The following is a 23,327-nucleotide window of genomic DNA, read 5'->3' as shown; positions in this document are numbered from 1 at the left end:
CAGCCAACATATCCAAATAAATTAATATCAAGTTCATTTAGCACAGAAATATTGAAAAGTATCCTCTGTATCCTGGGAGACTTTGTTGTTTTACGTCCAATACACAGTACATCCAGGCTCCTTGTGTAATCCAAAGGCAATAATCCATTTTTCTACTCTTCGCGAGTCTCTTCGACATGATATTCCAACATTTTGAAAGTTTAAAAAATGTCTTGTAAGCAAGCGGTTCAAGGAGTGGACATCCAAACAGCGAGCGGGGCATTTGGCGTGCATCGAGGAGAATATCAGGATCACAGACGACAAATATTTGTAGAGTGAGGCTCCAGAGGAGATCCAAAATCAATCGGCTCTGATGTTTTGCACAAATCCCCCAAGCAGCAGGAATTGTTTATGAAGTGTTATGCGGCTCACACCTATTAGATTCCTTAAAAGCGGCAGGACATGTTTTTTCGGGCGAGTGGAGTTCACTCGGACTCAATCGAAAGTGTCTGTTCCTCTCTTGTCTGTTCAGGAAAGCGAGTGCCTGGACGATTGCCAGTTTGATTCCCTGCAGGTATGGGATAAGCAATAATCTCCACACACTTGATCGCAGCACTTCGTAAGTCTGCAGCTGTAGAGTTTTGCTGCTCAGTCGCCAGGAGCAGAAGGCTGCGGTTAAACTCAGGTTGTTTGCTTTACCTTATTATTTCAAATGAAATGTTGATTGCACAAAGCAACCATCAGTCTCAAGATTGGTTTTCTACAAGACTTGCTTTCAGTATGCTTCTCTGTCTACTGGGAAAGATCACATCACGTAGGCTCGATTTATGGCACAAAGCCGTGGAAACAGAATGCACTGTGTCCTCTGCAGTACTGCCAACTCTTTTCCAATTAAATAAACTAGAACAAGCCCCAAAAAGTGGCTTTAAAATGTCACAGTTACATTCATTAGCATAAAGCTGAGTAGCTGGGTTGGTTGCAGCTTGGAAGAGACTGCCAAGAGGAAAGGGAGCGACCTCCTGTGGTGTTGGCAGAAGAGCCATGGTCTGTGATTACTACGAGCAGCTTTTGGAGTTAATTACGATATAACATTTTAGAATATATTTCTAGCTCTTTCCTTGATAGTCTGGAGTAGTTGTCCTAGTTGTGGCACCAACAATAATCGCTAGCAGGGGAAAAATGGTCTATTGCCACTTTAACAGCACTTATTCTGCATTAAGGGACATAATAAAATAACTGACTCTCCTATTCAAACCTTAACTCTACCTTGACTTTGAACACAAACTAACTTAAAAGGGGTAATCCCTACAGCTGCACACACCTGCACTTCCTCCTGGCTTCAGCTCAGGATGTAGACTCAGTAAGAATCAGCTGCTCTGGTTTAAGGAGGCTACTTGGAAGCTGAATCCCTGTCAGGCCTCATGCTGAAGGGCTCCAGCCGCTCGCTCTCAGGCAGCATGTTGTTGAGGCGCTCCATCAGCGGCACCGTCTGGTCGATGCCCATCTGGATGCGTCTGAGGATCATTGACATCTCGTTGACCTTCTGGATCTGCTCGGCGTACTTGGCGTAGCGTTTCTGGCGCTCCTGCATTATGCTGAACAAGGTTTCCACTGACAAGTCCATCTGGAGGGAAACAGGGAGGATAGATATAGCCTTTGACTTTTGGCAAGATTTGATCAATTCTCTTGAAATAACTTGTGAAAACTATATCAGCAACACATAAAGCATGAACATTATTCACTGTATTACTGTATCTTTCACATGTGCTTACAATTTGAATGTATCTCTCTATTTTTACTGCTTTAAAGTAATCACTTGATCATTAAGTAATCATACAATGTTGAAATATATTGGAAAAGGCTTGAAATTGTTGATTTTGTCTTCAAAAACTCAAATACAATATTATAAATTTAAGAAATTCAATTTGATACATTTCTTCATTTGTCAATTAATTAATGTAATTTGATTTTCTGATGTAAACATTCGACAATAAGTACAATAACATTAATAACATGTGCAATATTACTTTTTTAAATATCATTGGCCATATTAATACAAATATTGTGCAATTTAAAATTATCAGTTTTTTTTTTTATTAGATTGTCGAAATTGTAGAGCAATCTATGGTACAACAAATTACTTATTTTCTTATTAAATTAGGTAAATGGTTTATTTATTAACTAACCATAAACCCTCTACATTCAATTGGGAACACAATAGTTAATTTATTTTTGGGGGGATTTATTCATGAGAAACCATACATGGTTAATATCACATACTGATCTTTAGGCAGCGTTACCTCTCTGATCCTCTTGACCAGAGCGTTCTGGTCGAAGGCCACGGCCTCGGCACACTGGTGCAGATGGTCCTGGTAGCGGATGCACAGCTGCATAACCTGAGCGGCGTCCAGCCTCTCCAGACACAAACTGCTGGGAGACGTCTGACCGCTCAGCACTCCTGTAAAAAGCAGAGATGAAACACTCGACAACTGCGTCACACTTGGCAATTACTCTAATTGCTATGCACAGGATCTGACAGAGTTACATCTCTGCTATTTCAGGAGTACGCCTACACAGGAACCTTGGCTCATTATCCAGCTTCTAACACAGTGCTAATGGGCTGCAGTCTTTACACATTTTCAAAAAGGACTGGTGGGAAAGTGTGGAAAATCATATGAAACTGAATATCTCCTTCTGGAAAATGAAAGGATAGAAGATCTTCAAAATCTACTGATATCTTCCAATAACCTTAACTTCATGAAGCAACACTGCAATATCAAAGTAATCTTTGTCAGACATCAACAATAACTCCAGAGAACAGAGAAATCAAAACACTGTGAAATGAAATATTAGTTATTGGAAGTATCAGTGCAGTGTGCACATCTGATGTCTGATTCCAGTTTTTTTTTAATCTAGCACCCTCAAACTTATATTATGTGTGCCTTTCGCTTGCTTTCGTACCCCAGTACCCAGACTTAAACGTTATATATATGCATTTCTAGGGCTCACTTAATACCTATAATATCTGATAGAGAATATAGGATTTCTGATGTGGGTGAGCAATTGTTGACTGAAGTGTGTAACCTGAATTTGACCACAATAGATTTAGCAACATATTTTACAGATGCCTCTATAACGCATAGGTAGCTGGAGGAGTTTAAAATGTACCTTTTAAAAGGGGCTGAAAGGTAGGTATCTCCTGAAGCTTAATAACATCTGGGTCGTTGTGGATATTTCGCAGTGATTGAGTCCCCGGAGCAACAATGACGATATCATCCATCTTTGCTTTCTGCTTCGCTGGGGAGGGCACCACTGAAAAGACAAAAGTCCTGTTAATATCATCAGGCATCTCACCAATAGGAATACTATTTATCCTTTTGAGCAGTTAACATTTATATTAGCTTTTTACCAGAAATGAAAGAAGTACTATTTTTTTACTAACGGAAAATAAGTTATGTCACAGTGTTAAAACACTCAGTTACAAGTAATATATCCAAAATGTGAGTGAAGTAAAAATTAAAAAATGTTATCAGCAAAATATGAAAAGGTATCAAAGTCTCCATTAGGCAGAATGGTTCATTTCAGAGTTAATTTATATATGAAATCTTGGCAAATGATTTAAGCGTAACGTTAGTAAAAAAAAAATCAAAATATTACTTAGAGATTTAGTGAAGCTGATGGTAGTTACATGTTACAAATAAAGAAATACTCAGTGCTTCACTAACTCAACTTCACATGACTTCAATCACCTTTCATCAAGAATGGCAAGCTCATACATTCAATAATTACTAAATAAAAATTACTTTAATGTTAGAGAAGTGATCTTACCCGAGGAGCTGTAGTCGGAGTGTTTGTGCTCCGAGTCTACGCTCTGTTCGGCTCCCATGGTGATAACGTCTGGCTAACAAGCTAGCGGTTAGCTTTCGTCAACGTTACAAGAAACACCAGCTAGATAAATAACCCAACGTACTAGATACAATAACCGTGTACATAGACTTCACACGACCACAAAAACACACACCGAAGTAACCATGTTCCACAGAGCAGCAAAAACAAAAGGCACAGTCCTTGTTAGCTATGCGGTTTGAAGCTAGTTAGCTTCGTTATAGCTAACGTCAGTTGCTCTTACTAGCTAACAGGTTAGCAGACCGTTGAAGCTAAGTGAGAGCCAAGCAGGTTTATATCTTTACGGCGAGGGATAACCGAGTATCTTAAGAGTTTAACACATATTTATAATACAGGACAGAACACAACAGCAATGACAGTTCAGGACCAGACATCACTTCCGTAAATATTGGTCACGGGGTCTGTCTCTTTCTGTCCAGACCATAATATTACTGCCCCCTACTGCTGGTGAGGTCAGAAATAATCAAAATAGCAGGAAAGCCCTATGGTCAAACCTTACGTTTCTGCCCTATCTATTGACAGTTGGAGATTAGGTTTTCACCGTTTTTAACATTACTTAAGATAAATTAATAGGTAGACTGGGATATGCATCACCTTAAAAGCTAAGTAACTTACCATGGAAATATAAACAATAGTGATTTTGATTATGATAAATATATATTGCTAGAAAGTATGTTTTTCTTTGTAGGGTTTTAAATATGTTTTAACCTCGTAGTGTAATTGTGCTCTTTTGTGGCCAATTCAGACCTCCACATTGTAATACAAACATACAGTCAAGTTAATCTTTAACACTGTAGATAAATAGGACAAAAGCACAACTGGAATACAAAATATTTAAAATGAACACGTATGAAAAACAAAGGCCTAACATGCCAACATTAATCACAGTGGAATAACATGAAACTTTCTGGATATATAAACAACAGCCACAACACTATAAAACATGAACATATTAATATTTTAACGCTGGTGTCTTTGCAATTCAACCAATTGAATGTTGTAACTCGTAAGAGCAGAAATGCTGCCTTTAGATTTGTTATTGACAAAATGTGTAAGACTATTTTATATTAACATAGAACAGACTCACTAACAAACATCCTTTTAGTCAAATCAACCTAGTAAAACAGGCTACAATTGAACATAGAAATCCTCCTTTGATCTATAAGATATTTAACTTGAAGGTAACTTGTTTAAACATGAGAAAGCATAATTGTAAGAGACAAAAATGCCAGGGCTTCAGTCAGGTTCTTCTACTTTTCTGCCTATGTTTCATCTTCCACCAGAGGGTAGGGACGCAGGTCCATGGTCAGAGTGCGGCTGAACATGCATTCATCAAACTGTAGAGAAGAGAATTACTCAGTTTCAGTATTGTCATAACACATAGGAATTTAGGAATTGTAAAATGCTATAAAAGTGTCTTACACCTGAGTAGACTCCCTGCAGAGCGTCAGACTTGGAGAAGAACCCCTCCTTCAGGGAGATGATGATGATCTGAAAGTTCTCTCTGGACTCCTCTCTGATGAAACTCGTCACCTGGGTACAAACAAAACACACACGTGCTCAGCGAAAAGGTCAATTAGCACAGTCTGATATTATATTATATCGCACGTGTCAAACTCAAGGCTCGGGGGCCAAATCAGGCCCTTGGTGGATTTAATTTCGGCCCGCAGGATAATTTTTAATTACTATTAGATCTGGCCCGCCGGTATCCTGGCCATCCTGAGGGTCTCCTCAGCTCAGAGCCTGACCCCAAACATTGATGAACTTGCACCCAAGATGAGATGCCAAGTATCTGAACTAGCAACACAGAGCAGCACACTGAGTTTAATGGATGTTTCCTTCTGCACTTTCTCTCTCACGACAACAGGGCATGTTTGTTTTTTTCTTTCAGGGAAATGTTTTTTTGAAGCTGTTGTTGGCCTGTGGAGAAATGTAATCTGTACTCTGGAAAAGCTGCAGATAGAGCCATAAGAAATGAATGCATCTGATTATTTAATGTTTAATGTTGTTTTTATTGGCAATAATTTAAGCTTTGTTAGTTCCAGGTTTAATATGTGCAATAAGTTCATTTCAATACGTTTTGCAATAAACATTGAACCAGTCCGGCCCTCGACTAGTACAGATTTTTTTATTTTGACCCACTGTGTATTTGAGTTGGACACCCCTGTTATATCATATAAAATATACTTGTGTTTATTATTTAACACAAAATGATCTGCAAGCAAAATAAGGTTATAAGAAAAGCTGTGTATTTATCACAATTCTCCAAAAGCAGAAGTGATCCCTGAAATGATCATGCATTGTCCATCCCACTCTGAAGCCCAAACATATCCAGTTCAAAATGATATAAAACATACAAAAAGCAGCAAATCCTCACATTAAGGGTGTATGTAATTGAAGAATATTGGAATTGTTGGTTGATTGATGTTAATTGCTGTAACGAAAATGAATGATAAACAATAGATGCAGCTGGTTTCTTACTCTGCCGATGTTTGTATTGTCCAGCGCTGCATCCACCTCGTCCAAGATCAAGAAGGGAGCGGGAAGGAAACTGAGAGACATGAGAGCAGCAAGCCAAACGACGTGGGTCAAATGTTAAAGTCAGGGCCGTTCAAAACTGATGCAACAAGTATAAGGTTATGTAGGAAAGTGCTTTAGATAGAAGTATCAGAAGAGGGGGAAAAGGATAAAGTGCAAAAGAGAATAAAAAGGAAGGAGTGATGATGGGTTCAGGGAGAGGATCAACAGACTCTCCAAATTACATAGTTTGACTTTATTAGTCCATCCATCAGCTAAAAAACTCAGTCATTACAAGTGAAGTACCCCCAGGCCACTTGCAAAATGGTTGTTTTTGGAATCGCTAGTGTCAACAGCTGTGGTAATATTTATTTTATCTCCTTTTTAAAGTTTTCCATCTGTCCAGATTAATTAATATCTAGCAAAAACAGATCTTGGTAAATTATTTTAGGGAATGATGGTATGTCAATCTGGTGTTGAAGAATTTAAATTCTGTTTATTTTACGTGTTATCGCTCGCTTTTATGTGCATTTCTTTTAGTATCCACATTCATTTCGATATTTTATTGTTCCTATCCCCCTGGCAAAATATCTTAATGAATTTTATTGTGTTGAAATACGCCATATAAATCCAGGGTATATGCAGGAATCCTGAAGTCAAATTGAATACCTTATTTAACTTTCCATACATTTTAAGACCTCATCGCCACTTGGAGTTCTAACCCGTTACCTTGGCGACACACTTTACCTCACATTGACTATATACAGTATTGATTGTCCTTCCTCCTTATCTTCCAACCATTTGGACGCAAACTTGCATTTCCCCATAACGATGTTGTTTAACAACCGGCGTAAACGGAGCTTCGCGCGCTATCAAGCAGTGAGCGTGCGATGTCCTGTTCAGATGACGTCACATCCAACGGGATGCCATAAATAAACTACACAGAATCACACTACACACCTACGCAATGATTACATTCAGGCAGACTGTAGAATACAACCTCTTGGGAAATACCGTTTAATGCTTTTGAATACCCTTAATTTTCGCTAAATTGATTTATCAACTTTAATACTTCTTAAGACCCCGCGGACACCCTGAAATCATGAACCTTGTCTAATGTAAAGTCATATAGTGTGTTTTAGGGTTGGGTTATAAGCCCAGTGTTACCTGTGGATAGCGAACAACAGGGCGAGGGAAGCGATGGCCTTCTCTCCACCCGACAGGTTGTCCATGGACATGAATCGTTTCCCCGGAACCACGCAGCTGTAGTTGATGCCGCCGAGGTACGGCTCTTCAGGAATTTCTGCACTCAGAATGGCCTGCAGCATACAGAGGGGTTAAAAGCTTCTCGTTCTTGCTTGTAGCATCTTCTGCAATGCCCAATGTTAATGAAAATGATGAACCGTGCACACTGTTTATGATTAGATGAATTTTAAGAGCCTTACAAGAAGGAACAACAGTTTTTATTCTAGCTGTATAACAGTCAACAAATTCAAATGTTTACTTAAATTGTATGTATTTTGTCTACAGGGTCCACGTTATTTTATGAGTTTGATTAAAAGCAGTTTAAAGGTCCCATGTCATGGCCATTTCTACTGATCATAATTCCATTGTTGAGGTCGACTAGAATACATTTACATTGTTCAATGTTCCAAACTCACATTGGTTTCTCATACAGCATCTCTGTATAGTATGTGTATTCACTCTCTGTCCTAAACGGCTTGTTGGAGCTCCTGAAAAGTATGACATGGGACCTTTAACTTATTAAATCTGCTCATTAAAGTAAATTGTTACTGTTTTGAGTGTATACACTGGAGATGCAATGATCAGTTTGCCACCTATCAGACTCATATTTTGCACAAGCATGCTGATGGTTTTACGTCGCATGTATAGAACCTTGAGTGTGTTTCTGTGGTTGAGGTTTTGTTGCTTCACCTGGGCGCTGTTGTTGCAGCAGATTCTTTTATAGATCTGATCGATGACGACAGACAGGTGATCGAAGCACTGAGTGAAGAGCTGCAGGCGCTTTTCTTTCACCTGCTCAAACTCCTGACTGCACTTTCTGGCCACTCTGGTGCTGGCTTCAAACGCTGAGGGGAGGGACAACATGTTATACTATATTTGTATTATATTAAATACACCTAACCAAAGTTTCATTTTGTCACTAAAACTTGATAAATACCGTCGGTCACTCCCTGCAGCTTGTCCTTCACCTCCCTCATCTTCTCCAGAGCTTTGAGGTTGGGGGCGGTGGTGCGCTGCAGAAATCCCTCGATGGAGGACATGGACTTGTTCAGCCTCTCAATGTGCGCCTGCACCTCCTCCTCCGCCTCTAGACTCTGCACACACATTCAATGCATGTTATAGATTCATTTCTGATCAACATAGCACAAAGGACAATGCTTTGGGTTCATGGCTCACCCTGAAATCTTCGTCCAGGCCAGAGTAGTCGATGATCAGCTGTGCCTCTCTCTCATACATGCTCATGGTGTTCATGGTTGAAGTGCTTTCAGTTGTTTCTGTGTCAGGCTGCAAAGGAGAGTCTGTCATCAGGTGATACTGACACTGACAGTTGTATTATTAAGTCCTCAGGGTTTCTCAGCTTTACATTTTCTAAAACAAGTGCAGTTTCTTTTATTAAATTATTCGGTTCATTCAGCGCAATTTAATATCTTTTACTTTTGCCAAAAATGTGCAGGACTCATTTAGACATGTCCAGTCTTTGCTACTAATCAAACCATTCACAAACATTTACAGACATTCAAACACACAATTTGAGGTGAAGTATCTGGCTCAAGGACACATCAATTTGTTTGCTGCTAGGGATCGGACCACACCTTTCCTATTGGCAAACGCCAGCACTGTCTCCTGAGCCACAACTGGCCCTAAATGGCGAAAAAGTGAAATCTCTCTGTGTCACACCTGCACCTCGGTGATCTCGTTGAGGTTCCCTGACAGCAGGACGATGGGCAGACCCTGGATCTTACAGCCGACCAGCATGTTGTGTCTGAACAAACATTTCTGCTCCAAAGCCGACTCTGCAGACATCACCTCGCGCTGGAACTTCATCAACTCTCTGAAGACAGAGAAACACCACAATAATATATAGTGGTGTTTTGACACATATTTTGGCTTTTAAGTCCTATTTTCCATTAAAGGTCACCTATCATGCTATTTTTAGGCAATAGCATAGGTCTCAGATATATAAAGAAATATAAAAAACATGTCTCTGAAGTGTTATGCTCAAAATACCAAACAGATCACCCATTCAAGCCATGCCTCATATCCCTCTATTTCACTTCCTGTTTCAAAAGTGCTGATTTGGGGTATAAAGCTAGCTTGATAAAAAAGAAAAAAGGAGGGGGCTGAGCTCATGCGAGACCCGGCAGCTACTGTCTAAACCAGGGGTCACCAACCTTTGTTAGGGTGAGGGCTACTTTAAAAAAATAAAACAAGTCGGGGGCTACTTTTACTCCTCTTTTTTGTTTTTTGCAGTGTATATATTTAGCACATTTTAAAATTATTATATGCTGACCTTTAACCTTTGTGTGCTGTTTGGGTCTGTGGGACCCGTTTTCAGTGTTTACTAAAAGAACATGTATGCTAGGGCTGAACGANTCTGTGTGTGTGTGTGTGTGTGTGTGTGTGTGTGTGTGTGTGTGTGTGTTTTGGAGTTTCTTGCTATCTGGCTCCATCTGCTTCCAGTCGTTATGTTAACCCAAGCTTATTGTTTACTGCCACGACATTAGAGCGGCCTTCTTATCTCAATTGTGGGAAGACAAATATATAAGAAACCACCTAACAAGTTTCTCTCCCCTTCTGCAACCGAGCAAAGATAAAATGTCTTCACCCTGTTATTCCACTGAATATTACAAAACTCTTTCTGCATCCGTCCCCAACACGAGGAGTTTCAGGAGAGGTGCTTCACAGCTGACTCCGCGTGTCCTCGTTGAGCGGTTTGAAATGGATGTCGTGTTTTGACTGCTCGAACACAGTTTCCCTTTGCACCAAAACACATTTCATTCTCATTTGTTCGTCAGTGTTTAAAACAACTTGGATGCTTTATATAAGGTTGTTAACATCCTGAATAACTGTGCAGATCAAAATAAATAAAGAATGCATCAGCACTTTCTCATATGTAACTATTTGTTTGCTTTGGCTCCTAAATGCAATTTACTATTCCATTAATATGACTTGCCTTGTGTCTGAACGGTGTACATAAGCATCCCTTGCTTTGCTCACAGCTCTGCAAACATGTGTCTACCTGCTGCTGCTGCTGCTGCTTTGTGCTTCTGTATAACGCGACCCCCGTGCCTTTGTGCTCACGAGAGCCCTCAGCCACTGGATGTTTTTGGAAGCAGAGCGGTGTCACTTGAAGCCCTGCTTTCACTCTCGCACCGATCAACAGTTTACACAAAGCTTTTGACGGCTTTCCAAATACATTCTGCTTCACAGTGAGACATCTTTAGAGGCGAAGGACGTTCACTTTATGTGAGCAACCGGCGCAATCACACACAGCCTCGAGTTTCCTCTTTACTCAGGAGAAATGATTACACTGAAGAAGATACGTGTTGTTTTGATTTGAACTGAAACAGAGGTCTTGTGGGTAGTCTACCACAACAGTAATGTGTCAAGCTCTTTCTCTGTGTGTGTTTCTCAGGGGATTCCTTCACTCAATTCCGGTTTTCCGAAGAAAAGGACTGGGAGGTGGACTCATCGGCAGACAGTCAGGTAAATCCATACACTACCCAATCTGCAGCTTTGCTTCTCTGTCTTTTATGGATGTGTCCCACTTTGTGAGGTATGGATCCCTCGAAGGTCTGGATTGGAAATGCTACAGCAGTTAGAAAGCAGAAATAGCTAATATAGCATTGTTAGCGCATTAGCAGTTCATCTGTTGGTGGCCCTCTCTTTGGTCCACACTGACATATTTACAATACTGAAAGGTTGGCGACACATTTTACTGAGACATTCATGGTTCCCAGAGGATACATCAAACTGAACTTGGTGACCCTCTGACTTTATCTCTTGCGCCAACATGAGGTTAAGATTTGTGAGTGTGAGTGAAATGTCTCGACAATTGCTGAAGAGGTCAACTTTATGAGAACTGCTAAACCAGGTGTGTTAACTCAACTCAACCACTGGAAAATGAGGCTTCTCACGTACGATTTGTTCCACTTAAAACCCTAAAAAGTCACCTTTAAAAAGTTATCTTGTAAGGCAAGATGTGTTATCCCTACTGCTCATGACAGATCTGCTGAAAAGCAAACACTATGAAAAAAAAAAATCAACATCCAGTCTGGTGATATAACCATTCGTGAACTCTTTCTTCTTCATGTGTGCAGTCAGAGCAGCAGTGTGTTGTACAAAGGAGTATTGATGTGGATCCGACTTCTCTCAGTGTAATGATAACAAAAGATGTATGATGTTCCACTGAAGTTTGAAGTCTCCATTTTACAGCCTGGTTTCTGGTTTCCTCTCTAGATGTCCACAGTGTTCGTCGACCTCCCGGCGCTCGCCCAGATCCTCCAGCAGGTGCCTCTCCATCAGAGACTCCACCTGGAGGAGGAGCTGCTCCAGGTAGGCTGCGACTGCAAGGCAAAACAAGCGGAAATATCAGAAAAAAAGTCTTGTTTTATGATTATAGTTGGTTGACAATATGACCAAATAAATCGTAGGAAAGTATGTCCAAAAAACTCCATATTATAGTATTTTTAAAAAAAAAACTCAAAGTATGTTGAAAATATCAGACATACTCAGACAATGACGTTTTTTTTTTTCGACATACAATATGACTTTTTTTCAGATATTTTTGAAAAACTTCATAGCATGTTGAGAAAATCCATAGTACGGTATGTCAACAAAATAAGGTTATAGTCGTGATAGTCGTGGCCTGTCGAAAATATCTGAAACAAAAACAAAAATATGTCCAAAATATCTTACATACTTTATTATGATGTTTTTCTTCGACACACTCCTATACCATTACTTTTTTTTCTGATATTTTGGAAAACCTCTTTGTATAATATGTTGAGAAAAACTCCATAGTATAAAATATTACTGTTTGCAAAAAAAATGTCATAGTATAGAATGTCGAAAAATATTTGAAAAAAAGTAATTGTATGTTGAGTGGTCAAAACGTCATAGATTTGTAGGTCTAAAATATCACATTAAAGGTCAGAGTGAAGTATATAAGTATCACATTGCCTCGTTGCAGGTTTGAATTGTAATCCTGTTTCAGGTCTCGACCCCAGTGGAGCTGCCTACTATGACCTTCACTCACAAACACGAACCTCCCAAAATGTCCGCCTTCACTCCTCCGTCTGCAGCGCTGAAAGTCCCCTGCTCCGACCAGAAGGTCCCCGTGGCGACACACCCAGCGACGGCCTCACACTCGCAGGTTCCCTCGCTGGTGGAGGATGAGGGTGATGAAGAGCTGGACCAGCTGCTCGGTCTACAGAAACCAGTCTCAGGAAACCAGTCCGTCAGTTTGGAGGAGGACAGGAAGGTTCCAGAGAAAGGTGATTTTATTCAGCGTGTCTTTAGCCGCGTTCACACCGGAGTACTTTTCCCACTTTAATTCCGATATAGTTCCAAAATGTTGCGTTCACACCAAAAAGAGCCGGAACTAAAATTAGTTCATGAGAACCTTTTTACCCCCTTTTCCGTCCCTGCTAGAGAGCAGGGACTCTCTTGTGAGAAAAGCGGATTGCAAACCACGCCCCGTAAAACTCAAAAAAAGTGTTGTGAAGCCACCATTTTATTATCCTCGCATTAGCATTATTAGCATTAGCATTAGCTCAGCGCAGAAACGCAGAGAGACTAACTTATGGCAACACAAAAAAAAACATGGAAGCGGTGGAGATGAGGAGGTATCGGCGTTCTGGCGATTTACTCGGAAGGCTGTCCCAGCAGCTTCTACTGAAGCCAGTCCCTAACTCCGGGGACTTCCGGCCGGGGATTTTGGGCGGCAGCATACGCCGTGAAGTTGTTTGCGGCCTGCCAGTAAACCCAAAGCAGAAGAAGAAGAAGTGACGTCAGCGGCTTCATTTGCCTAATCCTCCCTCAGGGACTTATTCCGGTGTGAACGCGATCTGTACTTAGTTCATGAGAACTAAAGAGTTCTGATGAACTAAGTTCTCATGAACCTTTGTGGGAAAAGTACTGCGGTGTGAAAGCGCCTATTGTTCAAGTTTGACATTTTGGGAGTGAACTGATGACATAAGGAGCCCATTTGAACTAACGTGTGTTCGTTCATTTTTCAGAATGTGAGGAAGTGAAGGAGGTAATACAAGAGAAGATCGTAGAGGTGAAAGAGAAAGACGTCACACCGCCCAAATCTGCATCCGTCAAGCAGGAAATGACGGAGGACGACCTGGAGGACTGGCTGGACAGCATGATCTCCTGACCAAGGAAAGGACTTAAGATGGAAGATGTATATAAAAAGGAAATGGACTTTAATTGTCAGCCTGAAAGCTATTAAAACATCTGTGTGCTGGACAGATGTTTGTACAGTCAAGTTCCAGCTTCTTACTTTGCTCTTTGCTGAATTAAAAGAGGCAGTTTGTTCATTAGTTACCATGACAGTGTTTGAGGTGTAGAGACAGGACAGTATGACTTTCTAAAATGTGTCAAAATGTTTCCTTTTGCATGTTTCAGAGAAAGAATCCTCTGTTCCCGAAGGAGAGTCAGATGGGACACGTGGCTTTATTGCGTCAACTTCTTTATTCATTTCCTCCCCCTCATCAAAAGAAGTGCAGATGACCAAAGCTACTACATACATAGAAGTGTCATTACAATAGCAGTGAACTGTTTAGTCGTCAATAAATACTTGAACCAAGATTAGTTTTTTTGTGTTTTCTCTTTTTGGGGCCCTTCTACTGTAAGAGGGCAGGACACCACAACTTAGAAATAAAACCAAACCAAGCCACATTTACACGAGGATGATCTAAATTTCATAAAACAAATGTTCTCTCTTGATAATGTAATCGTTTTAAAAGCCACAAAACTAGCTTGAGCTGATTCTAAACCAGAGCTAACGCACTGCTTGTGTCAGGAGGGACGAAAATGATAAATGTTTTTTTGCATAGTTTCTCTTAAGGCACGTCGGCACTTGATAAAACATCTTAAGTGAGACGTCTCTGGTCCTGGAAGAACCATCCTCTGTAGCGTTTCATCGGACAGATTTGAAAAGGCAGATCAGGTCTCACTCACTGTGTGGTTTGATGTTAGCAGGATCATCACTAGCAGCACACATCCATTCAGGTGGTTCGGTAACACGTGACTCAAACATCCTGGCGGTAATGTAGAAATTGTGCATATTCAAACATTCAGTTGTCATGCTGTAACCCTTCGCATGTATCAAATGTCTACACACAACAAATTGTGCAAGAGGTTGGGGTTAAGCAAGAAAAAGGCAATGTGAATCAAAATAATTTGCATAAAAGACGCGTCGTGGCAAGTGACTTTTCGGTAACAAGGAAGAGGATGCACAAACCCCAAATGTCCAGTCGTCAGTCGCACGTCTTCAAATCATTTTTCTAGACATGATTTTTTTGTGAATTCAAAATGAATGACTATTTTTTTTCTCAACACCATGGCAGCAGAGAAAGTCCAGCGAGTGTTCAGGTTCTGGTAACAGGGGCAAGTCAAGCTCAGTGTCTCTTTCAGATAGAGGGAAGCAGAGAGGCTGATCCTCTCTAACCCAGCTGGTCCTCGTACTGCTTCCTGAAGCAGTCTCCAGTCGGGAAGAAGTCCCAGCATCTCTCCTGGTACATCTTCCACACATAGGACTCCTGGAGAGAGGGGGAGGGGGGGGAACAGGAGCAGAGCTGATGGTGTGGACAGGTTCATGAACAGTTCAAGTCAGTTAACCCTTATGTTGTGTTCGGGGTCTCCTGTGACCCGTTTCAAGTTCTAATGATATAATAACTACGCTCTAGTTTTTTGTATCTGAACAAGGCTTCATGAGATCGTCCACAACAGCTATAAAACACTACAAAACTGATTTTTACAATTTTTGCCAAGTGTGAAGGTCTCTAAAAAAAAAAGTGCATCATTTGGTGTTGGGGTCTGGGGAGACCCGGCAGTATTGTTTTGGGTGACTCGAGGTCAAATTTGGCCCAATCAAGATTCATCTTTGACTTTAGACACCCCTCCCCCGCCCCCTTCATCAACTGTAACAATAATTATTCGCAACATGCACCTGGTCTTCTGGTCTCCCCTCCCTCTGCCCCCCTCCCCCAACGAGAACTCGACCTTTCTCAAAGAATATGTACACTAACACTTGAACCTGAACACACACATGTACGTGTGCAATATGTGGTGTAATGTGTTTTGGGGCCATAACATTAAATTGTACAGGATTGTACGGTTATGAATGCATAATACATTAGTTATGATGTAGCTAAAACAATATTGGATAAAAGTCATTTTCTTTTTGTGTTTTGGACTGAGATAAATCATGGGTCAAAATTGACCCGCGAACACCATGAACGGTAACAGCTTTCGAACACAACACAAGGGTTAAAGAAAGCAGGGTATGTAATAAAACATTTATATTGATGTATATTCTGAACAACCAATTAAAGTCATAGTAAAGCATATAAGAACATTTATGTATAGTATGTAGCAGAGTGTCTAAAAAAACGTCATAGTATGTCGAAATAAATCTTCATATAATAATGTATAAACAAATCTGAAAAAACATCACAGGATAGTATATTGAAAATATCAGACAAAATGTCATGGTATAGTATGTCATAACAATATGTAGAATTGTTTATTAAATAGTGAAGTCTTTAAAATGTAAATCTCATATTTGACATACAATAAAAGCATATTACAGTATGTCATAAGAAATATTAAAGTCAATTAAGTCAGAAAGTTTATAGCTTTTTTAAGTTATTAAATGTCGTTTTATAGTTAGGCATAACAAAAATCATAACTACTATTAAGTGTTTTTGTATTATCAATAATGGAAACCTGTTTTACAAAAGCAATGAGTGAGGACTGCTTTCACACAGACCCTGACCACACGTATGAGTCTTATGGGGCTCTTCCCTTAGTTTTGTGAAACATGTGGAATGAGAAACAGGAAATCCCAGCTAGCTGGTTTGAAAGGATACATACTGCGTAACACTGAGAAAGATACTGCAGGTCATGTGACATCAGGAATCATTTGGATTGAGACCTAAATTGATTTTATTTTCTGCAGAATCACTAAAAACGTAATCATGTTTCCAACGTGATATTCTTTCAAAGCAGCTGAATGTGTTCTCTGCATGGAGCGGCTGCACAAAGTGAGTTGTATGTTCCTACTGCTGGATGTGTGACATAAGAACAGAGCATGCACCTCAAATAAAAACAACTCCAGTCTCAGGTGCACAACAACAACAACAACAACAACTTAATATCCCACACATCTTCCTCCTGCTAAACTTATGCAACATAACAAGTGGGTTGAAACGTTGCAGAAGTGAAACCTGCTGAAGTTTCTGGAACTTTCCTATGCCGTCTTAATATTGATCGGATAATGTCACAAGTGAAATAATGAATAAATAGTGAGTAAGTGTTCACGTACCTGACCCGTGTGTTCAGTCTCATCCTTGTTGATGAGGTACATGAGGAAGAACCTGCACACAGGAGGGAACTGTGAGAAATGTCCGCATTGTAAACAGAAAAGTGTTTTAGCTTTGCTGCTGCACTCACAGGTAGTTCGCGAGGTTGTGTTCTTGTAAGGTGTGGGTCTCGAACCCGTGAGGCGTCCGGTCAAAGTAATCGTTCCCGATGCCACAGATGAAGCACTTAGTCTGGAGGAAGAAGGGGAGATGTTCATTTGTACTTAAATCCCCCGCTGTACTAAGGTCCATTTCACGTGTAGTTTTGTTCCTTTGGTATAAAGATATCTGACGGTGCCGACTTGTACCAGAGGGTCTTTTTTGGAGATGTTAGCGTTGAGACAGAGGGGAGGACAGTGCCGGCTTTTTAAACACAAATCAAATGAACGGACTGACAGAAAAAACATTCTTCATTCCTTTTCTCTGGTGTCACATAGACACATATCACAACACAGCTGAGTGTCAGCATTATGAGACAGGAGGACTGCACCTCTAACTGAACTATGGTTCAAATGATTGTAATTGAGGAGAAGATAGTGTCACTTGTTTCACTCACATATAAATGAGGACCACAAACACATCATCTGTGTGACTGATGTTGAAATCCCTCTACTCACAAACCCAAATTACTACTTGAATTCATGTGAAATCACATATCTACTATACAACATGCAAATTAGACGGCAAACAAACTGCATCAGGGACAGCAAACTAACATCGGGGCTGGTTGTTGAGTTTGCAATGTAGTTTGACTTTGGCCGCAATAATCATTTAGGGAACATGTTTTACTCTTATCTCGACGACCCTGAAAGCACCCTCGGTATCTTTTAGTATTTTCCTCCACATCTATGCAGCTGTCTATAAACGATATGAAAGGAGGCGTGTTGTGTCTGAGATGTTCCCCAGTTTGAGTCCAGTCTCACCTCCATGTCCTCCTTCACCTGCTCCTGCTGGTCTCTCAGCTCTCCAAAGGCATCAATGATCAAACCTGCGGGGGGGGGAACAGTTGGTCAAAGTACAAACAGAACTCTTCTGATAACACATTTAAAGGTCACCTATTATGCAAAATCCACTTCCTCATGTCTCTTCTACATCAACATGTGTCCCCTCTGTCTTTATGTCTCTTCTACATCAACATGTGTCCCCTCTGTGGAAAGATATTCTGAAAGCTTCAGGAAAAAAGATTCTCTCTCTTTTTGTCCTGATCCATTTCTATAAAAACCTGTCTGAAAATGAGCTGTTCAGATTTTGGCCACTTTATGATGTCATAACGATGTTTTGGCTTGTGTAACCATTAGCCAATCAGCAACCAAGGTAACCCCCCCCCACCTTCACCTGAATCTCCTCCTAGAGCACCATTGAGTTCTTTGTAACCAAATGTCTCTCAGAGGGGCGTGGGGAGGGGCTCCTTATTTTCATCTAAAGTAACAGACAGCGAATCAGCACTTTTGAAACAGGGCTGAAACAGAGGGGATTATGGGTAATGCTGCAATGATCTGTTTGGTGTTTCGAGCCAATCAGAGACATGTTTGTATATATCTGAGACCTATAATATATTGAGGAAAAACAGTATAATAGGGGACCTTTAAGATTTGAGGATGCAGGACACAGACCCATGACAAAGCAAAGCGTGTGTACCCTGAATGATGGCGAGCAGGATGACGATGACGAAGAAGAAGAAGGTGATGTCGAACATGATGCGGTAAAGCTCGTAGGGGTCTCCAGCTGGGTCCTCCAACTCGTCGCCGATACCGCCTCCAGCTCTCACACCCACGTACATGTGGAACAAGTAGCACTGCAGAGGGAACACAGGAGAGAAGCTAAGAGATAAGATCACAGCTGTGTCCTGTTGTGTTGGCTACAGTGGGGATGGACGATGACACATTATTATTCAGTGCACTATGAGGCTGTGATTTAAGTGCAACGCTAAAGATTTGGCGTCTTCTATCGCTACCCAGGAACAACGGAGAGAGACTAATGGGTGGATTCAATCTACATATATGAACATTTAACACATTATTTCAGATTGCAAAGAATTTACACATGCAATTAGTGAGAAATTATTCAGGACACAATGGGAAAGACGCTTCCTTGGTAGGACATGTCTTCCGAGTGACTTCCTTCAGAAGCGAGGCAAGAATCCTTCCTAGCCTCGGAAAACGAAGATTTGTGGAACAGGCTAACAGGTGTGCGTCATATGCGAGGCCCCGCCTTAAATGGAGCGCGATTTCCGCCAAAGATTTGGAAATTGATCCGTGCGCAAAGCATTGTGGGGATTTTAAGACCGCAGAGTCTACACATGTGCAGCCTCGAAATGTTTCGCAACGAAGGACGCCGGGCTCGGTAGAATTCCAAGGAGCCTGGATATTAGAACAGTCCTTCGGCGGGACTCGATGACGTAGCATCCTTGAAATAGTGGCTCTGGAGCATCCTTCCTTGACATTGAGAAACACCCATAGCATACATGTATTTTTTTCTCTATTATAAAAGAATGTTTGGTCATCTGTTGTCTTATACGATAGTAAATAATAAAATAAAAATAAATTCACAATATATCAAAATCATCAAAAAAACGTTCCTAGAAAAAAGTATTCAAAAGAAAATAAATAAACTATTGAGAAAATGTAATTTCAAACATCCTGAGACCCCGTGAGCTGCTCGACCAGAAGGAGAACATTCATCAAAATAATTTGTTATGCAGTAAATAGTTTCTGATGTTTTTCAAGTAAGAAGTGAAAGAAAAAATCCTTTACAAAGTTCACGAATGAAACATTTTTTCTACTCAGTCTGGTAGAAAACAAAGAATCCAGAATCAAAGCCTCAGGAATCTCAACATCTTCAAAGTCATTTCCTATGTTCACTATTCTTTCCTAAATGAATATACATAAATATATATATCTGAGGTGGCAAGGCATACCGTCAACATGTCGTCACACTTCATGTCGGGCTCGTCCTCATCCCCCCCGTTGTAGAACTTCCTGAAGAAGTTGAAGGCCACCACGGTGTAGAGATAGACGACCACGGCCAGCAGACCCACAGTCAACATAAGCTGGAAGAGAGAGAACTCATTCAGATACAAAATGACAAACGTTGACATTTCATTTCACCTTTTGTTCCCATTGACAGTTTGAGCAGAGATTTGAGGAGGCAGAAGGTTGTTATCTTTGAGAAGTGAACCAACATGTCAATGTCAGAGCAGATTCATTCAATAGGAAAAAGGAACTCAAAAGACCTGCAATATTTTCAAGGTCTTCACCGCTGAATTGAGTATTTTCTTGGCGGCTTTCATCAATATTCAAAGACTTTGGAGACATTCTGTAATCGCGTTCACACCTTTAAAAAACATCTTCATATCCCATCAATGACCTATAAGTGACACGACCGGCAGTGGTTCAGTCAGTAGGGGGCATGGACTGTGAGCCGCAGGGTCGCAGGTTCAAGTCCCCGACCAGACCTGGATATGGAGTGTGGACTGCTACTTGGAGAGGTCCCAGTTCACCTCCTGCCCTGCCGTGGTGCCCTTGAGCAAGGCACCGGACAACCCCCCACCCCCCTCACTCCCATTGCTCCCCGGGGGCAGTGCAATAGCTGCCCACTGCTCCTAGTACTAGACTCCTGGTGCTAGGATGGGTTAAATGCAGAGAACACATTTCACTGTGTGTGCTCTGCGTGTGTGACCATTAAAGAGGGTTTAATCTAATACAACTTTTTATTGATATTTATTAAAATCTTTNGGGACGGGTTGGACCCGTTCAAATCCAGTTTTGGACTGTCTGCCGTGGTTCCATCCCATTTCAAAATGCTTTTCGATGCTCGGCGTAACCCTCGGCGCACACTCAAACATCCAAACACAGAACTTGAGGACTATCACGGGGTTTGTCCATGGGTTTGTCAAGCGAAGCGGAGAGAATACTTACTTCCGGGTGTAAAGTTCTCATAACTGACGGCAACAAAAGTCCTACATTATTCAATTAAAATAAAGAAGTAAAGTGTAAAGTGTGGCTTGATATTGAGTAAGAAAAAGTTTGATAAACGCTGTGAGAATGGATCTGCGGGTAGCATTCGCTCGCGATCTCAAGTCGTCGACAACATAGAGGATGTGTTGATCTATGCCACCATTTTAGATGCGGATATTGTTAAACTAATACGTTTGCGCTGTGGACCAACACTATAAATTGACGGGGAAGGGGGTAGCAATAAAGATAACACCATTAAACAGTTACACAACATAACAGAAATAATATCGATAGCAGCGTCCCTAGCAACCACCTTGGTAACAATGAAAACGTTGTATGGACAAAAATTTCCTGAAGTAATCTTCGTAATAACTAGCAAACTAAAGATCATGTACATCCACTGCACACATAATCTGAAATAACAACTCATATTTCTCGCATCAAATGACATCAAAACGCATTTTAATGGCCAAACTAACCTTAAAATAGGCATTTTCCACCGAGAATAAAACGAATGTTCGGCCATGTTTTTTTTTTCTGCAGGGACAAATATGAAGATCACGTGACATAGATGCCAGCCATTGGAAATGAATGGTGAAAAAAAATGTAGGGATCTTACAATTTCAGAGGCGTTTTTGTAGAAATACTACGTCCCAAGTTGTGGACCAAAGTAGTTATTACACGTTTTTTTGTGAGACTGGGTTGGTATTTCTACTGTTCAAGTTCATTGTTAGTGATCAGGTAAAACTTCAATGTATGTACATGCTTGCTATGCAGTCATTTTAAGCATGAAGTCCCATTTGCCTGTGAAATTGAAATGTGTGGAATTGTGAGTTGCCAGTTGACAAGAGGCACTGGATTGTAATTGTTATATTTGTTCATTCTTAAATTCTTTGATTGTGATGTGCTGAAGAGGCTGAGGCCTGATATATCACAATGATGTCAGGTGTGTGAATCCTATTTTGACCTGATGGATAAAAGCAGAAGCAGAAACGATCTGCAGCAAACATCCATCATCATCACGAGTTGATGGACTCATCTCACACTGGGCGGGTTTGTGAAGCGTAGCGGTTGAGGAAGAGTCCTTACTCTCCGCTTGTCTGTATCTAGGTGTCCTCTAAAAGCATAGGATGAGCTTCTCCAGCACTCGCCTCTCTGCGTGTCTGAACTCAGCGTACTATCAGTCGCACATCATGTCTTGCTGTTATAGACACTTAATCAATCCCAAACACCAATATACATAAAGCAACTTTAAGGATGATAACAAATTATATAACCAATTACAATCCAGTGCCTCTTGTCAACTGGTGATATATTGTCGCAAGCATCAAATGTGAGAATTGCGCAACTTCTCTATGTTGGTTACTACCCGCCATATCTCAGCAGGCGATCAACCTAGCAAGGCACTTCATGTGCGTTTACAATAGAAAAACGGTTGTGAATTTGACGCAAGGGCACCATTTCCTGAGAGTATATCTTCGGCACACATAATCTGACTTATTCTTGATATATCTGCAGTATATTACATCAATAACGCTATATTTGAATGGCCCAATCAATAAACCTATTAAAAATCAGGCATATTTACTTACACCGCGCAATAAGTAACAATCGTTCGAGCCACACTCGCTTAGTTTATTTCATATACATGTCCGTAGCGGTGGACTCAACTTGAGATAACGAATCAACACGTGTCTAGTGTAGACATGCCAGCCATTAGATATATGTTATCGGTTCTAGAACAGACACTAAACTAGAAAAAATTGATAGGCATACTTCCAATCCTATTCACAAGTATGGTTTTTTTTCTAGGTAGTTACAATAAAACTGCGTGTGTGTCCAAAGGTAGTGTTGTGACCTCAAAGACGTGTAGGATCCTTTCTAATTTACACGTGTCTCTTGCTATAGATGAAGAACATGGGTTGAGCTAATTGCGTACCGGTCTCAATGTTTCTTATTGTTTCTCTGATCGGGGTTGGAAAACTCATGCCTATGCATATTGTTACTTAGTTGGCAAATGCTTAATATAGGACTTAGTCGGCTCTTGTGATCAATTTTAAGCATGAAGATTTTGCCTATGCTGCCGCGCAGTGAATTGAATAATGTTGTGTGAGTTGTGAGTTGGCTCAGTTTTGACTCTCGCGCGAGATGTGGCCCGCCAGACTGGATATTACTGTACATATGGGTATATATTCTGATTCTAACCTCTTTTATCTGTTTACTATATAGAGTTGATGTGTGTTGCTGTGGAGGCGTCGCGGCGCTTCATGAAGATATACTTTTCTCATTTACATGACTCGTCAGGATGCGTCGCGAAATCTTCTATTTTGATCCCTGATGCGAATAACAA

General features: G+C 40.7%; 4 protein-coding genes across 4 annotated transcripts in view; 1 reads left to right on the top strand and 3 right to left on the bottom strand.

Annotated features, from left to right (window-relative positions):
• Positions 1–779: 779 nt before the first annotated feature.
• On the bottom strand, positions 780–4,276 carry borcs5 (BLOC-1 related complex subunit 5). Its single transcript, XM_010770542.1, has 4 exons — positions 3,808–4,276; positions 3,148–3,291; positions 2,280–2,437; positions 780–1,603 (listed from the first exon to the last, which is right to left on the bottom strand). The coding sequence occupies exons 1-4, from the start codon at positions 3,863–3,865 to the stop codon at positions 1,370–1,372; spliced, it is 594 nt and encodes a 197-aa protein (XP_010768844.1). The 5' UTR covers positions 3,866–4,276; the 3' UTR covers positions 780–1,369.
• Positions 4,277–5,147: 871 nt separating this feature from the next.
• On the bottom strand, positions 5,148–10,425 carry LOC104944945 (structural maintenance of chromosomes protein 1B-like). The gene is made up of 9 exons (XM_010770551.1): positions 10,331–10,425; positions 9,325–9,478; positions 8,824–8,931; positions 8,585–8,741; positions 8,338–8,492; positions 7,570–7,721; positions 6,367–6,436; positions 5,308–5,418; positions 5,148–5,222 (listed from the first exon to the last, which is right to left on the bottom strand). Exons 1-9 carry the CDS (start codon positions 10,423–10,425, stop codon positions 5,148–5,150), a joined length of 1,077 nt encoding a protein of 358 aa, XP_010768853.1.
• A 231-nt stretch (positions 10,426–10,656) lies between these two features.
• LOC104944944 (cell death regulator Aven-like) lies at positions 10,657–14,242 on the top strand. The gene is made up of 6 exons (XM_010770550.1): positions 10,657–10,767; positions 10,872–10,893; positions 11,063–11,133; positions 11,887–11,982; positions 12,644–12,923; positions 13,668–14,242. The coding sequence occupies exons 1-6, from the start codon at positions 10,657–10,659 to the stop codon at positions 13,808–13,810; spliced, it is 723 nt and encodes a 240-aa protein (XP_010768852.1). The 3' UTR covers positions 13,811–14,242.
• Positions 14,109–23,327, bottom strand: part of LOC104944943 (ryanodine receptor 3-like) — a 10,367-nt gene continuing 1,148 nt past the window's right edge. The window contains exons 2-7 of the mRNA XM_010770549.1: positions 19,939–20,070; positions 18,660–18,816; positions 17,945–18,009; positions 17,113–17,213; positions 16,985–17,036; positions 14,109–15,197 (exon numbers count right to left, since the gene is read on the bottom strand). Coding sequence (XP_010768851.1) covers positions 15,102–15,197; positions 16,985–17,036; positions 17,113–17,213; positions 17,945–18,009; positions 18,660–18,816; positions 19,939–20,070 — 603 coding nt within the window. The 3' untranslated portion in view covers positions 14,109–15,101. The remainder of the gene's footprint in view (positions 15,198–16,984; positions 17,037–17,112; positions 17,214–17,944; positions 18,010–18,659; positions 18,817–19,938; positions 20,071–23,327) is intronic.

This window comes from Notothenia coriiceps, unplaced genomic scaffold, assembly GCF_000735185.1.
Source record: "Notothenia coriiceps isolate Sejong01 unplaced genomic scaffold, NC01 NC01_scaffold00008960, whole genome shotgun sequence".
NCBI classification, from domain to species: domain Eukaryota; kingdom Metazoa; phylum Chordata; class Actinopteri; order Perciformes; family Nototheniidae; genus Notothenia; species Notothenia coriiceps.
This window is presented reverse-complemented; position numbering and strand designations above follow the sequence as displayed.